The 22,199-nt window shown below is 34.8% G+C and overlaps 1 protein-coding gene across 1 annotated transcript in view; it reads left to right on the top strand.

The window, feature by feature from the left end:
* LOC145263300 (organic cation transporter protein-like) overlaps positions 1-22,199 on the top strand; it is a 76,399-nt gene that overhangs the window by 51,340 nt on the left and 2,860 nt on the right. Inside the window, exons 7-10 of the mRNA XM_080120381.1 lie at positions 7,948-8,171; positions 14,075-14,256; positions 17,146-17,343; positions 19,324-19,475. Of these exons, the coding sequence (XP_079976507.1) occupies positions 7,948-8,171; positions 14,075-14,256; positions 17,146-17,343; positions 19,324-19,475 (756 nt within the window). The remainder of the gene's footprint in view (positions 1-7,947; positions 8,172-14,074; positions 14,257-17,145; positions 17,344-19,323; positions 19,476-22,199) is intronic.

Raw genomic sequence — 22,199 nt, forward strand, 5'->3', positions numbered from 1 at the left:
TTAAAATATTAAATAAAATAAATATATTTTTAACCGTTACTGCGAATCTGTTCTGTTGATAAAACTGAACTTCCGGTTCGATTCATTTCACAGCCAGAATTGACGAAAGATTTCATTTTCTGTTAACTCGATAAGTAAAAAAAAAAAAAAAAAAAAAAAAAAACTTACTCATGCAGAGAGTGATCCGTGCTGAAATAATAATGTTATTATTTAAAAAGCCATTCTTAACATGGGGAAGGGAGGGTGTTTTGTACCTATTCTGTACTTTAACCTTATAATTGAATAAAAACATATAAAACTTTAATTAAACGTGGAAAACGATTTTTAAAAAAATAGCGCGGATCACTCTCTGCATTAGCACACACACACAAAAAAAATAATAATAATCCCATATTTTAAAAATTTAAAATCATTTATGTACTTACCAATTTTTTTAATTTTATTCATGTTAAGGCTTTTCACTCAGGAAACATTACGTTTTCATTGTTTAGTTTATTTTCACGGCATTGTTTACATAAAAAAGTTGTTTTAACTTTTTCTAAACTGTTTCATTTTTACGACATGCCTCAACGTATTATAAACACCCTACCCCCATGTTAAAAAAAAACAAAAAAAACGCCCTGCCATAAACCTCGAAAGCCGTTCTTAACATGGGGAAGTTACGGTGTTTATAATATGCTGGGGCGAGTCGTAAAATTAACGAAGTTGCTATCTATTATTTATTGCAAAAAATTGCTTGAAATTTATTTATTTATTTGACAAAAAAAATTACATTTTGGTACTCCTTGGGCGTTGAGTTACATGGCGACCAGTAGAAAAAAATAATAGTCGCTCCCTCCCTTAGTCTCCCACCTCACCCCGCACGTAACATATTTTATTTACTGATGTTGCCGTAACTAAACGATTATTTGTCACATTTACAAACATTTATTTATTTATTTATTTTGAAAAAAGTTTTACTTTTTATGAATATTAAAAGAAAAATGGGTACTCATGCAGAGAGTGATCCATGCTGAAATAATAACGTTATTATTTAAAAAGCCATTCTTAACATGGGGAGGGGAGGGTGTTTTGTACCTATTCTGTACTTTAACCTTGCAATTGATTAAAAAAAACACGATTTAAAAAATAGCGCGGATCACTCTCTGTATTAGCACCGAAAAATGTTACTAAACATTTATTAATAATTTCTCACTTTTACAAACATTTGATTTTAAATTTCTTTTTAAATGACGACTTTTATCGACTTTTTTTTAAATATCCCCCCCCCAATGGTGTTTATTCCGAAATCCGTTGTTAACATGGAGAGGTTGGGGGTGTTTATTCTGAAAGCCGTTCTTAACATTTGTGGAGGTGGACCTAATATAAAAAAAAAAATAAATAAATAAATTTAAAAAAAAAACTAAATCATTTACTGATAACTTCTCACTTTTACAAATATTTTTTAATTTACATGCGCGAATGAACAAATTGTTGAATAGTGCGAAAACAAAACATTTAGGTCCACCGCCACAATTTTCTTTTTTAAATGACGACTTTTATTGATAAATAAATTTACTTCTCCGCAACTTTTATTGATAAATAAATCTACTTTTCTGCCACGGGCACTGAACCCCACCTTTTTTTTAATAGTATTTTCGGGTGGGTATGCTGACAACAAATATCAGTTAAATTTTGCAAATAGCCCCCCCTCCAAAAGTGGTGTTTATTCCGGAAGCTGTTCTTAAGATAAGGAGGTTGGGGGAGGGGTGATTATAAGGTTGACCTAATCTAAAAAAAAAAACAAGTTGTTTATGCGCACATAAGCAACTATTTTTTTATTAACTTTTTTTTCTTACTTTTTTATTTAAAAATTAGTAAATTTCAATGAATAGAATAATAAATCATTTATCATTAATATGTGTTTTTGGTTTTGTGTTGAATGAAACTTTTATTTTTCATTACAACAATAATGAACCAATTTAAATCTTCCGGCATGCGTTTAAGGGTTACGAAATTATCAATAAATCGTTTAGTTACTAAGCCAACGTCAGTAAATAAAAAAAATGTTACGTGCGCATGCATTAGCCTTGACTGGGGGGGGGCTAAGGGAGCGACCATTAAATAATTATGCTGGTCGCCATAGAACTCAACGCTCAAGGAGTACCTAAAGTGGCATTTATGCACTTATGTTACCGTGCTATTTTTTAAAATAGTATTTTCCTGTTAAATTCAAATTTTACAATATGTTTTTCTTTTATTAATTTGTTAAGTGAAAGTACAGATAACCCGGTCGGTTTCTAATGCGAGGAAAATCTAGCCCCCCCCCCAAAAAAAAGGGGGTACTCTGGATAATAACAAAACATTAAAATTGCCTCAGTCTCGAAAGATTTCTTCTCTACTGAACGAGGAAAAAAACGGTGAAGTGTAGTTCACCTTCTGTTTCTCTCCCCCTCTCTCAATATCTCTCTCTATCCATCTCTCCCTTTCCCTCTCTCAATCTATCTTTCTCTCTATATCACCCTCTCCATCTCTCTTTGAGCCCCTTTCTCTCTCTAACTCCCTCTATCTCTCTCCTTCCCTCTGTTTCATCCCTCTCTGTTTCTAACTCTCCCCCTCTCTCTGTTTATCTATCAATCCCTTTATCTCTCTATCTCCTTCTCTTTCTCTATTTTCCTCTCACTGTCTCTTTTCTATTTATATATCTTCCTCTCTATCTGTCCATCTCTAATCCCTCATCCTATTTTAGTCTCCTAAATTAATTACAGTGAATAAGGCATTGTCAAAACATGGATAAATCCTATTTTAGTCACCTAATTTACTGACTGTGAGAATAGAAGTTATTTCGAAATTACTGCTACCTTGAACAGCACCAGAAGTAACTGGTAAAACCTTTCTAATTAAATTGATTTTGGCAGCCATTTGGTAACAAAATGACATAGCCTTAGCCCTTGCTGCATGAGGAATACCTGCGACCTTGCTGCCAAGTAGAAGAATTATTTATTCTACTTTAAAACATTCAATTTTTCAAAAATGTCATGTTCGACATCTCCAAAACATCCAATATGGGGAAAAATATTGCAAAAATGCAAACTTATTGTTTAGGATGAATGCACAATGGTACGCAAAAAATCACTTGAGGCTCTTGGTCGATCCTTGCAAGATTTGCCTGGCAATTTCAGACCATTTGGGAATGCAGTAATATTGCTTGCAGGAGATTTCAGACAAATGTTACCTGTTATTCTTCAATCAACACCAGCAGATGAAATAAATGCTTGCCTCAAATACTCTACTTTTTTGTTCCATGTGAAGACATTAAACTTAACTCAAAATATGCATGCACAGTTGCAGACTGTTCGATCTGCACAAAAACTTTTGCATCACTTGTGGGAAATTGGGCACGAAAAAGTGCCAGCTAATCAGAGTTAAGGGCAAAATTCTTTGACTTTTAACTTCTGTAATTTCTGTAATTTTATTTCATCAAAAGAATAGTTAGTTTAAAAGGTTTTTGCAGATATTCAAATTATAAGAATTCCATTTGGCTGAGTAAATGAGCTATTCTTGCAGGTCAATACAAAGATGTCCATGAACTTAACGCTATAATTAAATGTAAAATTCCAAGTGAGTTAGTCAAATACAAATCCATCGACACTGTTGTGAAAGCAGATAAAGTGGTTAATTATCCAACAGTTATATTTGCCAGGGATGCCACCGCATGTATTGCAACTGAAATTTGGTGTACTAATTATCATGTTGTGAAATATAAACCAATCCAAGCTTTGCAATGGCACATAGCTTGCAGTAAAAAAAATAACAAACAATATCATAGAAACAACAATCTTAACAGGATCTTTCACAGATGAATATATCTTCATTCCATGCATTCCTATGATTCCACCGGATACATCATTACACTTTAGCAAATTGCACTTTCAATTTTATTGTCATTTACACACTGACTGTTTTTTCACATGGACAATCTATGTTACATATTCAAGAGTCACCAAACCGGAAAATCTCTATATCAGCTAAGAAAATGGAACAACAAAAACTGTGTACCCATGCAAAATGGAAATTTAGACCTATAAGAAACATGCTTTTTCTCATTTTGGAACTTTTTCCATTGCGCACATTTGAGCCACAGCAACGCGTGGCAGGGTACAGCTAGTATATATATATATATATATATATATATATATATATATATATATATATATATATATATATATACTGTTTTAACAAAGACCACGATTTCAAGAAATGTGTTGATAGCAACAAAAAGTGTATTTCGTTGTTAGTTACAATTGTTTCAAGACCATTTCGACAAATTCAAACAATATGTCGTTGGAAAATTTTCACAAGAACAGCCTTTCTCCAGACTTATTAAATAAAAAACACTTTAAAAATAAAGCATTAGGACCCATGACGTAGTGGATAAAGTACTTTGTAAATTCAGCTATAATTTATATTGCCATAGACGACTTACTGCTTTGTTATTATCGTTCATCTGTTTAAATGGTTTTGCTGTTGATTTTTTAAAACGATATAAAGGTTAACGTCTCCGCCTCGGAGAACCGGTGTTTTTCTTAGAAAGTCGCCCATTTTTTATTTGGATATATATATATATATATATATATATATATATATATATATATATATATATATATATATATATATATATATATATATATACGTAGTAATTAATAGGGATAAATACTAAGGTAGTAAGATTGTATTTCTAAAAGTAAAAGTATGGTTTAAGGCTCCCAAAATTTATATTAGAATTGCCTGCAAGGACCCATGACGTAGTGGATAAAGTACTTTGTAAATTCAGCTATAATTTATATTACTCATTGCGGGCGACACTCAAAATACACTGGGGAATTACTAAGAATTTCTACTCAGTCATGGCTGACGGGACGAAATCATTGTACATCTGTGGATTAAATAAAGTGTTCCATTCAAATTTCCCGAATTCGACATAAAGACTCCAGAGTTCAACAAAATACACATGGAAGAGGGCGGAAATTACATCGACCGAAACGTTGTGCAAATAAGATTCAGTTAGTCCGAAGAATCCAAATAATATACCTGGCCAGTACTATACAGCATTATGATTTTCGGAATTTCGTTCCAATGGTGTAGAAAGGCCGATTTCGCTCTCTGTCGACAGAAAGGTATATTCCTGTACAGTTCTAGAAAGTCCACCGTCTCTGGTTGTGTCTTCCCATTCGTTGTGCAAATAAGACTCAGTTAGTCCGAAGAATACAAATAATACGGATATCGAAATAATTTTTTATAAAAAATAGTAGATCTGTTGGTATTATTTGGAATCTTTAGAGTTATTCACACAGCGTTTCAGCCGATGTAATATCCAACTGTCTTCTGATATGTCTTGTCGGACTTCGATAATTGTTTTTTTTTTTTTTTTTTTTTTTTGTTTTTTTCGAACGGAATTTCGGAATCAATAAGAAATTTCGAACTGAACACTTTACTTAATCCACCGGTTAGTGCGTTGTCGTTTCGTCAGCCATGACCGAGTAGAAGTTTGAAGTAATATACGATGCTATTCACCTTTTGAAGAGTGTAACTTACAACTCAATTTCACCAAGTATTTTATCCACTACGCCAAGGGTCCTTGCGCAAGGATTTCGTCGACAGAATGATTTCGTTCCAATGGTGTAGAAAGGCCGATTTCGCTCTCTGTCGACAGAAAGGTATATTCCTGTACAGTTCTAGAAAGTCCACCGTCTCTGGTTGTGTCTTCCCATTCGTTGTGCAAATAAGACTCAGTTAGTCCGAAGAATACAAATAATACGGATATCGAAATAATTTTTTATAAAAAATAGTAGATCTGTTGGTATTATTTGGAATCTTTAGAGTTATTCACACAGCGTTTCAGCCGATGTAATATCCAACTGTCTTCTGATATGTCTTGTCGGACTTCGATAATTGTTTGTTTGTTTTTTTTTGTTGTTTTGTTTGTTTTTTTCGAACGGAATTTCGGAATCAATAAGAAATTTCGAACTGAACACTTTACTTAATCCACCGGTTAGTGCGTTGTCGTTTCGTCAGCCATGACCGAGTAGAAGTTTGAAGTAATATACGATGCTATTCACCTTTTGAAGGGTGTAACTTACAACTCAATTTCACCAAGTATTTTATCCACTACGCCAAGGTTCCTTGCGCAAGGATTTCGTCGACAGAATGATTGCCATTTTTGACATGATACACCTGAATAAGGTCGGAGGTTACATCGACTGAAACGTTGTGCAAATAATTCAAAAACATTATCTCAACTCTTCATGGTTTGAATTCCGACTATTTGCTTCTACACTGTTTGGACGAGATTTTGTAGCCGATAAATGGAGTTTTCAGATTTAAAAAAAATGATTTCAACTGATTGTTTTATCAATTCTAATAAACTACAATGGTAGCTTCCAAATCATGCAGTCGAAATTACCTGAATATTACTGAATTATTAAACAAAACAACTTTAATTGTGTTAGCAGGTGAAAAATTGCCGCTATCTTGTTTAAATCGGAACGGAAAATTACCTCCCTATTGAACACTTCAGTGTCCTGATCGTTTTCATCAAATTCTTCTTTTTTTTTTTCTTTAATAAATAATTGTCTACCTTGTCGATTTTCGTAATTTTTTGGATATAATCATCTTAAAAATACGAGGAATACGTAGATACCATTGTTTTTATGCGAAATTCAGTTCCAATAGTGTAGAAGCGCCCAGTTCGCTCACTGTCGACAGAAATGTATATTCCTGTACAGTTCTATGAAGTCAACCTTCCCTGATTTTTTCCTCTAATTTTTTGACAAACAGTTACTTTATTACTAATCGCTTAATTGACACGGCATAATCGCGCTGACACACCGATTCCCGTGAAATCACCGGAGATAAGCATCGTTAAGCCTGGTCAATACTAATGCAACACGACGGCATGGTCAATAGCGTGACCGGCTGTGTTTTACATAAATGTCTTGAAACGTCTCCACGCGACCAAATCACACCCCGGCTTTGGTGTGAGTGTGTGGGGGGGGAGATAACACAATAATAACAACCAGTGGCACTAGAAATAGTGTCACGCTAAAAGGGTTGACATTTAGGAATACTAGGCGCTGTATGTGCTCTTCGTTTGTTTCGGTATTGTTTTCAGTATTCCTGGACTTCTTACCATTGGAACCAAGCAGTATCGACTCCAGAAAAGTGGTTGTGGGTTGTGCAACTCTTGCTTTACAATTACGCGCGCATGCACCTTTACAGGGGATATCCATTTTCTGTGGAGATATAAAGGAGGTCATTATATTTGCTAATTGTAAGGCGGCTCTACTTGGGAATGTCGATAGGGTTGCCCAGGCAATTTTTGTTCGGTCAAAGTTTGACGTTGATTTTAAATCCTACTTTCCGACATTTTGTAACATTTCGTCTAGTGGGAAGCGGATATATAAATTAAAATAGTAATGATTTCGAAATTAGCATCAAAGTTCTCTTGTTCTTGACCAATCAGTCCCTCCATCAAGATTCCCCCTCTCTCTCTCTCTCTCTCTCTCTCTCTCTCTCTCTCTCTCTCTCTCTCTCTCTCTATCTCTATCTATCTATCTATCTATATAAAGATCAACAGGGAACATTAAATAATCTTTTATCAATCCTGTCGTAAGCGGTTCACCTGATTCCCGATCTTTCTTGGACAATGCTATTATTTTGTTGATCGTGCTTTCCTACTTACGCCATGGACAAGGAATGTTTTCGCTTTGTTCATTTCTTTCGAAATTATTTTTTTGTTTTTCTGCCTTTTTTTTTTTTTTTTTTGCCTCCAAAAGACCCGGATTCAAAAATCGCATCTTGTTTCTTGAATTCTTTATCGCGTATATAATACTCTTATTCATTTATCCGGGCAACACCGACTACCTTTGCTTGTTATCCGAGTTTTTGTTGTCTTTTCTTTATTGACAGGGCAGTCATCAACATGGTTTATTACGGTCTCATGTTTAACGCCGGATCGTTGAGCAACAACCTGTACGAAAGCACACTGCTTTCTGCATTGGTGGAGATCCCGGCTTACACAACGCTAATTTTCACTATGGATCGTTGGGGGCGAAAACCTCTCTTCTGCGGGTCCACCATTTTCTCAGGCCTCAGCTGCATTGCGTCTGCGTTTGTCAATATTTGGGCTAAAGGTTGGTGAATCTATATATCTATAAAAATGAAAATGTGTGTGTGTGTGTGTGTGTGTGTGTGTGTGTGTGTGTGTGTGTGTGTGTGTGTGTGTGTGTGCTTCCCTACCGAATAACTCTGTCAATTTTCGGTCTAGAGACTCGAGATTTGACAGATGCGTATTGAGATTTGGGAAAATCTTTTTTTTAATCGGTTTTCAGCCAGAAATTTGGCTGTCAAGGGGTCAAAGTTTAACGATTTATATTGGAAAACTCTACCAAACTCCTCCGCCAATTTTGGGTCTAAAGACTTGAAATGTTAAATGAAAGCTTACTTGGACATTGATCAAACTTTTTAAATTTGATTTGAGCCCAAAACACTAAATGTTAAGGGATCAAAATTGGGGTCAAAGTTTTAAAAAATGAAACCTCTATCAAATTACTTAGGCAATATTTCGTCTAACTATTTGAAATTTTACATAAGGCAAAGTTTTAATCGGTTTTTGGTCGAGAATTTGGCTGCAAAGGGGTGAAAGTTCAAAAGATTTTACCTTTGCGGTCTCTAGCAAACTATTAAGCCAATTTTGGGTCTAAACATTTGAAATTTTACATAAAGGGTATTCAAATATGCAGCAAGCGTTTTAATCAGTTTTGGGCGAAATTTTGGTTGTCAGGAAGTCAAAGTTGAAAGAGTTGACCTTTGCAGACTCTACCAAACTCCTGACAATTTTGGGTCTAAATACTTAAAATTTTAGATGTAGGTTACCTGGACATGAGTCAAAATTTTAATCCATATATATACATACGCACATAAAGTTATGAACAGTACACAGGGCCCGAGCAAAGCTGGGCGGAACTGCTTGTATAATAGTAAATACGAAATCTGCATTAATCGAAATATCATATTTAAGCGTATTTTACGATCGTGCAATGCCGTGCGCCTTGCATGTAAATATACCTAGAAAGAGGTTTACATTTATTATAAACTTTTTAGGCAAATATTACGTAAGTATAAATCATGTAAAATATCTGCATGAATATAATTACACTAATCTATAATATAAATCTCACTTGTCTGTTTACATGTATGTATGTATGTATGCATGCATGCATGTATGTATGTATGTATGTATGTATGTATGTATGTATGTACGTATTATGTATTATGTATGCCTGCATAAAACTTTTGACAAAGGCGATGGATTTTCATGAGATCGGTATTATTTTGAAGCTCGATCCTTCGGACGACAAATATCGAAAAAAATTGGCTAAAAACATTAAGCTCACCACCCTCAACAAGGCAGTTTTATACAGAGCGGATCCGAAATATATTTAAATTATAAATTTCAAACAAGTAAAATATTTATTTATTTTCGTAATACTGCGTTGTAATTTGGCTTTCAAACGCACTTGATGCATATTTTATGTTATTCAAATTAAATCAACGCTTCTATAACGGAATTCATAGCCCTGACATAATTTATTTTATTTAAACTTTTCTTGCAAAAAGATTTTCTTAAATATTTTCTATGAAAAAAAAAACACAACCATTAATTTGATCATAGTTACTTTGTAAAAGATTTTTTTCACTGAAACATCTGTTGCAAAATGCTTTAATGTTTTTTTCTTAAAAAGTACAAACACGTTTTCGTATACTTAAACTTATTGTAAGTCTTTGTAGTGTCGATGTTTACACATCGACGTACAAAATCAGAATACATAAACGCATCTGTACGCATATCGTCTGCGCATTACAATATCCTGCATATAAACAAATAATTATATTTTTGACCAATCAGAAAACTTTCTGAATTTATTTGAAATAGTCTTTCTGTGAACTACCCAAACTCTTTAAAAACTAGAATTTTCTTCAATAAATCAGTGGATTCAGTTGACCCGATTGGGGTCGCTGGGCGGCCTACTAAAGGGGCTCACTCTGAAACACCCCCCCCCACTTACGCACACAATCATTAACGAACACATACACACACACACACAACTTATCGACTTATTATCGTCTGTCAATCTGTTAAAACTGATTTATTGAAATGTTTCCAATCCGTCTGACTGAAATATTTTACTAATACAAAAAAAAATCGACCTTTAGAAACAACTTTTAATCTATATATAAATACGATAGCGTGTGTGTTTGTGTGTCACGCTTACATCCGGGTCGTTTAATTGTTATGTTCTTCTATTTCTTGTCATAAATAATTTTATCAAGAATTCTTCATGAGTTTTGGGTTCGGTTTCGACTAGAGCTGATGGCACTTAAGTCATCTATTTTTCTTATAAATAATTTAATCAATAATTCTTCATAAGTTTTGGTTTTGTTTATGGCTGAAGGAACTAAAGTTATATATATATATATATATATATATATATATATATATATATATATATATATATATATTTATATATATATATATATTTATCGCACCCATCCCCTGACATCATTCACTCTTTCATTCCACCATAAACAAACATTTCTGTAAAAGTCTGAGGAAGCTACCTGACGGCCAAAAAACGGTCTTGTAGCTGAAACAATAATGTAACTAAACAGAAAGATACGGTAATAAAAATAAAACGCGTATTTGCTCTACAACAGTATTGAGCACTTTCTTCAGGTTTTTATTAATTACCATTTCTACTAAATATATATATATATATATAAGTTTTTATTTCGGTTTCGATTCAAGCTAATGCGCTCAAGTCATGTGGATATATTTTTTATTTTTGAAATCGCAACTTTATAACATATAAAAATCGATAGAACATTAACTTATATTAATATATACGCAAATCTGCAAGAATTAAAATATCATATTTAAGCGTATTTTATGACCGGGCTTTACGGGGCGTTCGTGCTAGCTTAGATAAATACTTTTGCAGTTTAAAAAAAAAAGCTACAATAATATCAGAGCGTCTCCATTTACACTAAACATCTACAGAATGCCAACATCAATATATTACATATGAATGAGTCCCCTGTGGGCTAGTGAAGTATAATTTATTTAATTGAGCAGAGAAGTTTGAATACAATTTTCTTGACCTCTGAAACTCCCTGCTTTTAAATAATTCATCCGGACTTCCTCTAATGTTTCAGCGAATGAACTCTTTTGTTTTTACAAAAACTCTAAAAAAAATATTTACAAACATTCTGCTTTTTTTTCTATTATTGTAAACCTTCCATTTGAAACATATATAAAAATTATCTCTTTTGTGAATATACACCTTCTTAACTCATTATTTTTTGTTTACCTTTTAATGTCCCTCGTTTTTCTCACGTTTTGATTATTCTCCTAAGCTCAAGGAAAACTTTAGAGGTTATCTTGATGAGATAATTGAGGAGATGAAAGAGGCTGTGACGAGAGTGATTGACACACTTACACAAGAGGACTCCCATGGGGCCTTCCAGAAGTTGTTAGAACGGTACAAGTGCATTGCAGCCGGAGGAGATTACTTCGAAGTGAACTAGAGTTTCATGTGTGAACTATCACTAAAAGTGCCCATACGAAAAATGTCTGGAAACTTATTGAAGGTACCTCCTAGGTACACTCACCTGAGATCCAATAGAAGCGTGTTTGCTCCTTTTTTTTTTTGCCACACATCTTAACAGAGCAGTGTTTGCCGTGAATGTGTCGACACGACGGTTAAATTCATGACAGTTTTGTTTTTCTGCAACTAATCATAACATTTCCGCCCATGCAAGACGGAAGCCGGAAAATTGGAAATATTTACAGACTTCTTCTAATGTTTCAATTAATGAATCCAATTGCTTTTACAAGAACTCTAAAAACATTCAGGAACATTCTTTTTTTTTTTTTTTCTATTGCTGTAAACCTTCCATTCTAAACATATTTAAATTATCTCTTTTAAGAATATATGCCTTCTAAACTCATTATTTTGTTTTGTTTATCGTATGTTAGTGTCTCTCGTTTTTCTCACAATTACAACCCCCCTCAAAGTAAAACCCCAAAACCGGCGTGAACATATACCTAAACACTAAGGAAATATTTACAGACTTCTTCTAATGTTTCAGTTAATGAACCCAATTGTTTTTACAAGAACTCTAAAACATTCACAAACATTTTAAACATATATAGATTATCTCTTTTGTGAATATTATATCATTATTTTGTTTTATTCCTAAAACTCTAATGATCACTTCCCCATAGCTTATGTTCTTGTTTGAAAGTTTTGTTTTTGACGTGTTCAGTTCATCGTCTGACGTTAACGGATCTAATTAAACCTTAACCAACATTCTTTTTTTGTTGTTGTTTTTAATATTTTAGAAATAATATCTTCTGGCGTTTTGTTTGATAATTTTTATTTAGTTTTTAGTTTTGACTTTTAACTAGAATCTAACCATAACTTTTAACTAGAATCTAACCCTAACCCTAACTTTTAACTAGAATTTAAATACGAAACCTCGGAAATATAGAGTAAATTCTTTGCAAATATCAAACATGGCGACTTATACACTCGGAGGTATATAACAAAACATTTCCACCCATGCAAGACGTAAAGCCGGAAAACCGAAAATCTTTCTAGACTTCTTCTAATGTTTCAGTTAATGAACCCCATTGTTTTTACAAGAACTCTAAAAATATTCATGAACTTTCAATGTTTTTTCATTTATTTCTGTAAACCTTCCATTTTAAGTATATATTAAATCTCCCTTTTTAAAAAAAAATGCCTTCTGAACTCATTATTTTGTTTTGTTTACCGTATGACAATATCTCGTTTATCTCACATTTTGATTATAAAACCTGCAAATCCTTTTCACTGAAAATATTTCTATGAATCCAGCTCATCCCAAAAAAACATCTTCATCTTTACAAAACATCCCAAAGTAAAACCTCCAAAACCGGTGTGAACACATTTTCTAAAAACTAATGACCTCTTCCCTAAAATTAGTGATTGAAATTACTATAGATATTAGACATCAATTAATAAATACCTCCCAAATTTCATTTTTTTTTTTTTTTGCATTTTAAAGAAGTTTTCCGTGACATAATATGCACAAACTTGCTATTTGAAAATGGAAATATATATCAAACTAGCAGGGAGACCTGACGTAGTCCGGGATTGAATGATCATCAACGAATATTCCACACTTCCATTGCCATTAAAATCGGTGAAATACAGAGGTTATATCGACCACAACGTTGTGCAAGATAACGTTCAAGATAAGACCAGTAGTCAGATTTATCTCAAATAACACGAAGAAGAATTGAAATAAATATTTTGATTGAAAATAAAACAGAAAAACAAGCAGAATTATATATATATATATATATATATATATATATATATATATATATATATATATATATGTATTTAAGGATATTGTATCGGCTTTTTCTAGCAGCTTACCGTAAACTACCAGAAAATACCGACTCAATCTTGGGTCAGGTTCTGCATCAGTACCCTTTGATTTATGTATTTTTATTCGTTTATTTTTTATTTTTTTATTTTCTGGAATCCTTTGAGATTAGGCCTCATGATTTTTGCTTTAATTCTTTTTTGCAGACTGTTATCCTCATCTTCATAGTTGTTGTTGTTGTTGTTGTTGTTGTTTCACCATGTTTCGGCCAACTCATCTTCTGGCCTTCTTCAGGTAATTAACCGCGACTGGATAGTAATGCTGAGTCTTGTAATTTATCCCCACTAATTATCGCCTTCCATAGTTGCTGTTGTTTCGCCACGTATTTGCCAACTAATCGTCTGGGTTGCTTGGGTAGGATTGAAGCCGCTATCTTCAGACAATACTCAACTGGAACTATAGAGAGTCAACGCGTGTATCCATTGCACCACGGACTCCGAAACATGGTAAAACAACAACTATAAAGATGAGATTAACAGTCATCAAAAAAAGAATGAATATGAATGAACAATTCATTTTTTATGGGTTTTTTTTTCAGACATCAAATGGCTGTCTCTTACACTTGCTCTGTCAGGAAAGTTCGCTATTTCGGCCAGCTACGCCATCGCTTATAACATGACAGCGGAATTGTTTCCGACAGTTGTGCGCCATGCAGCCCTAGGAGTCAGTTCGTCCGCCGCGAGAATAGGAAGCATGGTCGCACCCTACATCACTTTAGCTGTAAGTTAAACACAGATTTGCTTGGAACTTTTCTGGACCTATTTCTCTTACTATTTTCGGTTTTTATAATCTGTTTCTAGAAACCAATCCAGACAAGGTATGAAACCATTTTATTTAATGATCTAAATAAAATCACAAAAAAAAAATAGTACGTCAAGATCAAACGCTAACCAATAATAAGCATTTTTAAATTGTTTTCATCTCATGAGTAAGTTTCTGGAATGTGTGTTAAATAGAGAAGTAGTCAACCACCTCAGCAAAAATACACTCCTCAATGACATGAAATATGGTTTCCGTTCTGCTAGATCTACAGCAGATGTGCTAACGGATATATCTCGTAAGATTAGCGAATCTCTCGATCGAGGGTTCCTTTCTAAGGCAATTGCTCTTGACATATCAAAGGTCTTTGATAGGGTATGGCATAAAGGTCTACTCCACAAAATCTCTAACTATGGTGTAGCTGAAAATGTCTTCTCAATTATTAAATCATTTCTTTCTGATAGTTTCATAAGAGTAGTCTTTGATGGGCAGAAATCAGAATCTCGCAGTATTAATGCTGGAGTCACTCAAGGGTCTATCCTGGGCCCAACTCTTTTCCTGATCTACATCAATGATCTTCCAAATCACATTATAAGGTTATTCGTAGACACTTTTGCTGACTACACTATCATCTATGGCAACACATCAAAGGTCGTAAATGACCAAGTTCTCTCTGATTCTCTCTCGGCTGATCTTGAACACGTGGGGGAAGAGGTGGCTGGTTACTTTTAATGCATCTAAAACCAAGATTCTATCTTTACATCATCAATGCTCTGATGCCCATCTGGCATCAATTGAAATGAATGACTTTCGTCTTAGAGAGGCTTCATGTTTTGACAAGCTTCTGGATATGACCTATTACTCCTGATTTGAGATGAAACACGTACATCAAATCTGTTGCCAATGCTGCTCTAAAAATATGGGATCGTTCTATTGCTCCAGTAGATATCTTACTGCTGATGTCAATTCTCTACCTGTATAAAAGCCAGGAACATCCAATGATGGAGTACTGTTGCCACATCTGGGCTGGAGATGCTAGAAAGTCTTATTCTGCCTTGACAGAGTTCAAAATAGACTTTGTAGCCTAGTGGGGATGCCCTTTTCTCTTCCCTGCAACCTCTTTCCCACAGAAGAGACGCTGCGAGCCTGTCTTTGCCTTGCGGTTATTGTAATGGCAAGCTCACAATGATATGAGAAGGGACAGTAAATAAGGAAGCAAAACTAGATAAGTTTGAAAATGATATTAGGAAAAGGCTAGAATCGAACCCAGTAGGCAGGTGTTAAAAGATAACAGATATTGAAATCATAGAAATTCAGTCGATTGTCATTGTTCTTGCAAATAACTAAATATTATTTATGTCAGATATTTAATTTATGACTGCAGTCGATTGTTCGTTCTTTTGGAATAACTGGATATTAAATAAACGTGGATTTATAAGATCAAAGAATCCAACCTCGATCGCCCTTCGGGGTCCGTGGCGCAGTTGATAGAGACGTTGAATCTCTACGGTTTCAGGTGGACATTTTCTGAAAATAGCGGTTTCAATCCTACCCAAAACCAGCCAGGGGTTTACTTGGCCAAAACGTGGTAAGACGACGACAACAACAACTACAGATGGCAGTGATTGCTGAGAATGCAGTTAGGAGATTCGAGGTTCCTATTCCTCGCGGTTACCACCTGACGAACGCCAGAGGAATAGTTGGCCGAAACGTCGTAAAAAGCAACAACTAATAATAAAAGATGAGAAATAACCTTCTTAGTGACATGCAATACGGTTCCTGTTCTACCAGACCTATAGCAGATGTGCTAACGGTTACATCTTATAGGACTAGTGAATCTCTTGACAAAGGCTTCCTCTCTAGGGCAATTCCTCTTGACATATCAAAAGCCTTCGATGTATGGCATAAGGGCCTACTTCACAAGATTTCCAGCTACGGTATAACTGGAAATGTTTTCTCTATCATAAAATCATTTCTCTCCAATAGTCTCATAAGAGTAGTAGTTGATGGGCAGAAATCAGAAGCCATCAATATTAATGCTGGAGTCCCTCAAGGGTCCATCCTAGGTCCAACTCTCTTCCTGATCTACATCAATGATATCCCAAAATGCATACTTAAATCATTCGTTGACATCTATGCTGATGACACGACCATCTATGGTAACACATCAAAGGCTGTAAATGACAAAGCTCTCTCTGATTCTCTCTCCTCTAAACTTGAGCGTGTGATACAGTGGGGGAGAAGGTGGCTGGTTACTTTTAATGCATTTAAAACCAAGCTCCTATCTTTACATCATCAACGCTCTGATCCCCATCTGGTATCAATTGATAAGGGTGGCTCTCGTCTAGGGGAAGCTCCATGTTTTAATAAGCTCCTGGGCTTAACCTTTACCCCTGATCTGAAATGGAATACGTACATTAAGTCAGTTTCCAAGATCGCTGGAAAAATGGTAGGATCCTTCTACCGCTCCAGAAGATATCTCACCCCTGATGCAATTCTCTATCTGTATAAAAGCCAAGTACATCCAAGGATGGAGTACTGCTGCCACATCTGGTATAGTAGAAAATGTGTTCTCAATCATTAAATCATTTCTCTCTGATAGGTTCATAAGAGTAGTGGTTGATGCCAGAAATCAGATGCCCACAGTATTAATGCTGGAGTTCCTCAGGGGTCCATCCTGGGCCCAACTCTCTTCCTGATCTACATCAATGATCTCCCAAAACACATACTTAAATCTTTCGTTGAAATCTATGCTGATGATACGACCATCTATACTATAGATGGTAGTTTTTTTTTTTGGAGAGATTTTCAGATCTCGACAGAACTGAGAGTGACATTCTTCTGTTCCAGAATCCGTTTGATTGTAACCTTGATGATGTGCCAGTTGAACTAGAGTTGGAGCTCATTGATTTGCAAGCAAATGACTTGTTGAAAAAGAAGCACAGAGAAGGAAAACTTGTTGAATTTTACCGCTGCTTACCTGATCCTGAGTTTCTGAAATTGAAGAAATTTGCCGCTGGTATGGCATCAGTGTTTGGAACAACTTATGTCTGTGAGCAAACATTTTCAAAAATGAAGTATGTGAAGTCAACACATCGAACGAGATTGACTGATGATCATTTGAAAGCAATTCTCTTGATTGGATGCAGCAATTCCAAACCAAACATTGATGATATCTTGAAAGCCAAACGTCAGTTTCCCAAATCTCACTAAACTTTTTTGCTGTTTGGGTTGTGAGATTCGGATATGTGCACACTAAGTTTGATGTAACTATCTTTTTGCTTACGTCGCCTTCTTTGAAAACTTTTTAGTAAATAAAATGTTGGTTGTCTTTGTTTTTTGATTAACATGGAATGCTAAACTTAGTTTTTCGTCTTTTTTCCCCAGAGCTTTCGTTGGCTTGCAAATATTGAACAGAATGATTATGCGGCCCGCGCTCGTCATTCTTTCAGTTATCCGGCCCACTGTGAAAAAAGTTTGGTGACCCCTGATCTATAGCAACACATCTAAGGCCGCAAATGACAAAGATGTCTCTGATTCTCTCTCGTCTGACCTTGAGCGCGTGGTACAGTTGGGGAAGAGGTGGCGGATTACTTTTAATGCATCTAAAACCAAGCTCCTATCTTTACATCATCAACGCTCTGAGCCCCATCTGGCATCAATTGAAATGGATAGCTCTCGTCTAGGGTAGGCTCCATGTTTTGATAAGCTTCTGGACTTGACCTTTACTCCTGACCTGAAATGTCAGTTGCCAATGGCGCTGGGAAAATGGTAGGATCCTTCTATCGCTCCAGAAGATATCTCACTACTGATGCAATTCTCTATCTATATAAAGGCTAAGTACTCTAAGGATGGATTATTGCTGCCACATCTAGGCAGGAGCTGCTAAAAACAGCCTATCCTGTCTTGACAGAGTACAAAATAGACTTCGTGGCTTAGTGGGGGATGCCCTTTTCTCTTCCCTGCAGCCTCTCTCCCACAGAAGAGACGTTGCGAGCCTGTCTTTGTTTTATCGTTACTTCCATGGAAAGTGCTCGTCTGAGCTCCAATCTCTGGTCCCCCTCGCCAATCTTTCACGATAAACACCCGTCTAGCTGAAACCACTGTCAAAAATTTTCCCCACTCTTTATCTGTGCCAAAACCAAAACGTGGATTTCATGAACAAAGCTTCTTTCTTAGAAGTGCACGCCTGTGGAACTCTGTTCCGTTTGCCTGTTTCCCACCTGACTACAACTTGGATGTCTTCAAGTCCAACGTAAACAAATTCCTGATGAAGCGTCCTCTTAAGTAAGTCACTTAATCAAATCTCCAATACTAACGATTACTACGATACCATCCCATTGATTACTGTATACGCAATAACCCTTATCCCCGAGTGGTTTCCGGGTCTTGATAAGTGGTAACTACCTTGTAAAAAAAAAAAATTCGACAAGATACACCTGGAGAAGGTCGGAGGTTATATCGACCGAAACGTTGTGAAAATCACATTCAATATGAGATTCGTTCCTCGTTAAGTGAAAATAAACTTGTGAGACAAAAAACTTACTTCATGTAAATAACGATAATTCTTTCTAACGTGCTTTGTTAGTTTTTTCAACTTGCTAGGTTCTTTTAATTTGGTCATCGTTAGACTTTTAAACTTGTGAGTTCATTTCGAATCCTTAGTCGGCAGTGATATGATCCCGCGAAAGGGATATATATCGTTTAAAGTAGCTGAGCTAACTTGCCACTGTTCGAGTAATAAATTAGACATGTCACCGATTCGGCATCAAATAGATGGTTGATATGCCGTAAAACAAAACTAAATAAATAACCATTATCTTCAAGTAGCTTCTGGCCTTAATAAGTGATAAATCCTTAGTATATAAAACATCTAACTTTAACTCGTGTAGATGTTTTTTATCAAAAAAAAAACTACTTCTTTAACTTAATATTGCATGACCATTGCATTCATTACCCAAACTTTATACACTGCAAAGAATGCTTTAAATAAACTACAGCATCCTTTTATATTTTCTGTTGTTGCAGGGCACACTATTGCCATCTGAATTCGGAAATGCTGTGCCACTTTTCCTCTTCGGTGCATTTGCATTAACGGGTGGATTACTATCACTGATGCTACCAGAAACACTTGGACGGATCTTACCGGAAACAATCGAAGACGGGGAGAACTTTGGCAGGTAAAGAACCCAAGAATTTATTGTTTTTACCTTTGCTTGTCGTGTACATCGTTTCGTGTATGTTTTTGGATAAGCAAGCAAATGGGCACTGTTATTGGCACGTTTCGGCCGGTGTAACCTCCGATCTTCTTCATGTGTATCTTATCGAGCTCGATAATCTTTAAGCGGAAAACTGGGATCTATGTTGAACTCGGGTATCTTCGCGGAATTTCGAATAGAACGCTTTATTTAATCCGTGATCTTGTTCCGTCAGCTATGACAGGGTAGACGTCTTGAGTAAGTTTTAGTATCGCCTGCACTGGGAATTGAACCATCAAAATCTAGAAAAGTGGCATTTACAACTGTATTTAACCTAGTACATTATCCGTTATGCCATGGGTCTTTGTGAATCTGGTCCAACTCGGGAATCTTTCTTTTTTTCGAACTCGGGAATCTTGCAGTCGAACTCAGGATTCTGCATAGAATTTCGGACGGAACCATTTATTTAACCTAACTTATCAATGCAGAATATCCTCATCCCCAAAATCCAGAAACATAAAAACCAAGAAATATTTACTAAGTCACGATTACAAATGAAGCTAGAGATTGTTCTTATACGCAAAACTTTACAGTGATCACGTGACGTTTCTTTCGAAGATCGAATGCAGTATCGGTTTTTCAGTGAAGCTTACTTGCAACGTCATCTCGCAAAATTAATTTTTATTTAAAAAATATAGAATAAACAGGCAAACTGTTTTAAAACACATTGAGATGCAAAAAAAAAAAAAAGAATTTTCTTTTATTTCCTTTTCAGTTAAAATATTAATTTCGGGTTGAAAATCCTTCGTCAGTAAAGGGTTTTTTAGTCCTTTTAGTCTTTTCTTTTCTCTTTGTTTATAGGAAATAAAAAGCCCATTAACGTGTTTTGTTATCGAGGCACCGGCACCGCTAGCTGTTAATGCCTGTAGATTTCCCAATTTTTTTTTTTATCCGGCAAGAGACACGTGTTCGTCAAATATGAAGTTGAAAATGCGTCGATTTTAGAAGCATCTTAAAATAAATAAATAAATAAATAAATAAATATAGAATAAACGGACAAACTGTTTAAAATCCGAAATTAATTATGTGAGACAAATTAAAACACGACAAATGTACAAGAATGCACGATTACTGATCCTACTAATTTTCCATTCATGTGATATTTAGGCACGTCATTCGAGCAACAACTTTTAATTTCAATTGACTGCCATGCTGTTTAGTTTTCGCTAAAAATCTTTCTAAAAAAAATGTAAATATGTGTCAGTTACTATTTACAAAAAAAAAACTATGAAAAACCATTTATGATTTTTAAAAAAGTAAACGGATATTTTTTATTTTAATTCAAACAAGCATTTTCCTTTTTTATATTGTTATTTATTTGCTTCCCAACGAGAGCAAAATATGACACAAGGTCATTTTTAATGTAAAGAAAAACCAGCTCCCCATAAAGGGTCATTCTGAAAGTAAGTAAAAATAAAAATTACTATAGTATAAATGTGTTTTCCCTACATTGATTAAGACTAAATTAATTTAACTGTAGCAGCAAAACAGATACTACAATGTGATCCTCATTTTCTTTTTTAATATTCCTTCTAAGTCTGAAAAATACTTGTTTATTTTTTAGCGAATAAAAACAGCAGGAGCAATTTGTAATGCTTGAGTCTGTCGTGCCTAAAATTGTCATGCTGTAATTTTTCGTACGTAAATATCACACTAATAGAGAATCAGCAGGAGCAGTTTTGCCATGTCGTGCCTTAAATTGTTATGCATGAATAATAAAACTGTTGTGGGTGCAAAAAAATTTAAAAATTACAAACCAAGAAGAAATGTCTAATTAATTATGACTCAAAATACAGCTAGAATGAACATCAGTGTAGTATCTGTTTCATCGAAAAATCTTCATTACGTCACATTGCGGCCATCTTTGTTTATAATATGAACCGAGATGGCTGGCGGAACAAACACACGATGTTGGGTCTTCTATGAATTTTCTGTCTTTTTTTAAATTTTATTCTGACATTATTTAGTCATACATTTCCTTTATTTTTAAGCAAAAAAAATTCTATTTTAAGTGATGATGCACGAAAAGAGTCAGTGTTGACATAATAATAGCGATTTCTTTTGCATAACAAAACGGATCTGTGAAAAAAAATCTTCATTGCGTCACATTGCGGCCATCTTTGTTTATAATATGAACCAAGATGGCTGGCGGGACAAACACACGATGTTGGGTATTCTATGAATTTTCTGTCTTTTTTTCTGATATTATTTAGCCGTGCTTTTTCTTTATTTCTAAGCAAAGAATTTCTATTTTTACTGATGAGTATATGCACGAAAAGAGTCGGTGTTGACATAATGACAGCGATTGTTTCTGCATAACAAAACGGATCTGTGAAAATATGTACCAAATTTTACCACGCAGGAGGAACTGTTTTGCAGCTATACTACTTTTATATTAATATTTATATATATATATATATATGTGTGTGTGTGTGTGTGTGTGTGTGTGTGTGTGTGTGTGTGTGTGTGTGTGTGTGTGTGTGTGTATATATATATATATATTGAAAATAGTTCAAATAGCATTCCGACAAAATAGAAATAAAAAAGAACAAACCGTATTATGTGTTCATCAACGTTTCGTCTTTATTTCGAGATTTCCCTTTATTTTGAGATTTCCTCTGAATGAATGAGATTAAGAGAAAAAAA

The sequence above is a fragment of the Euprymna scolopes genome, chromosome 38, assembly GCF_053919585.1.
Source record: "Euprymna scolopes isolate OS-2025 chromosome 38, ASM5391958v1, whole genome shotgun sequence".
In the NCBI taxonomy this organism is placed as follows: domain Eukaryota; kingdom Metazoa; phylum Mollusca; class Cephalopoda; order Sepiida; family Sepiolidae; genus Euprymna; species Euprymna scolopes.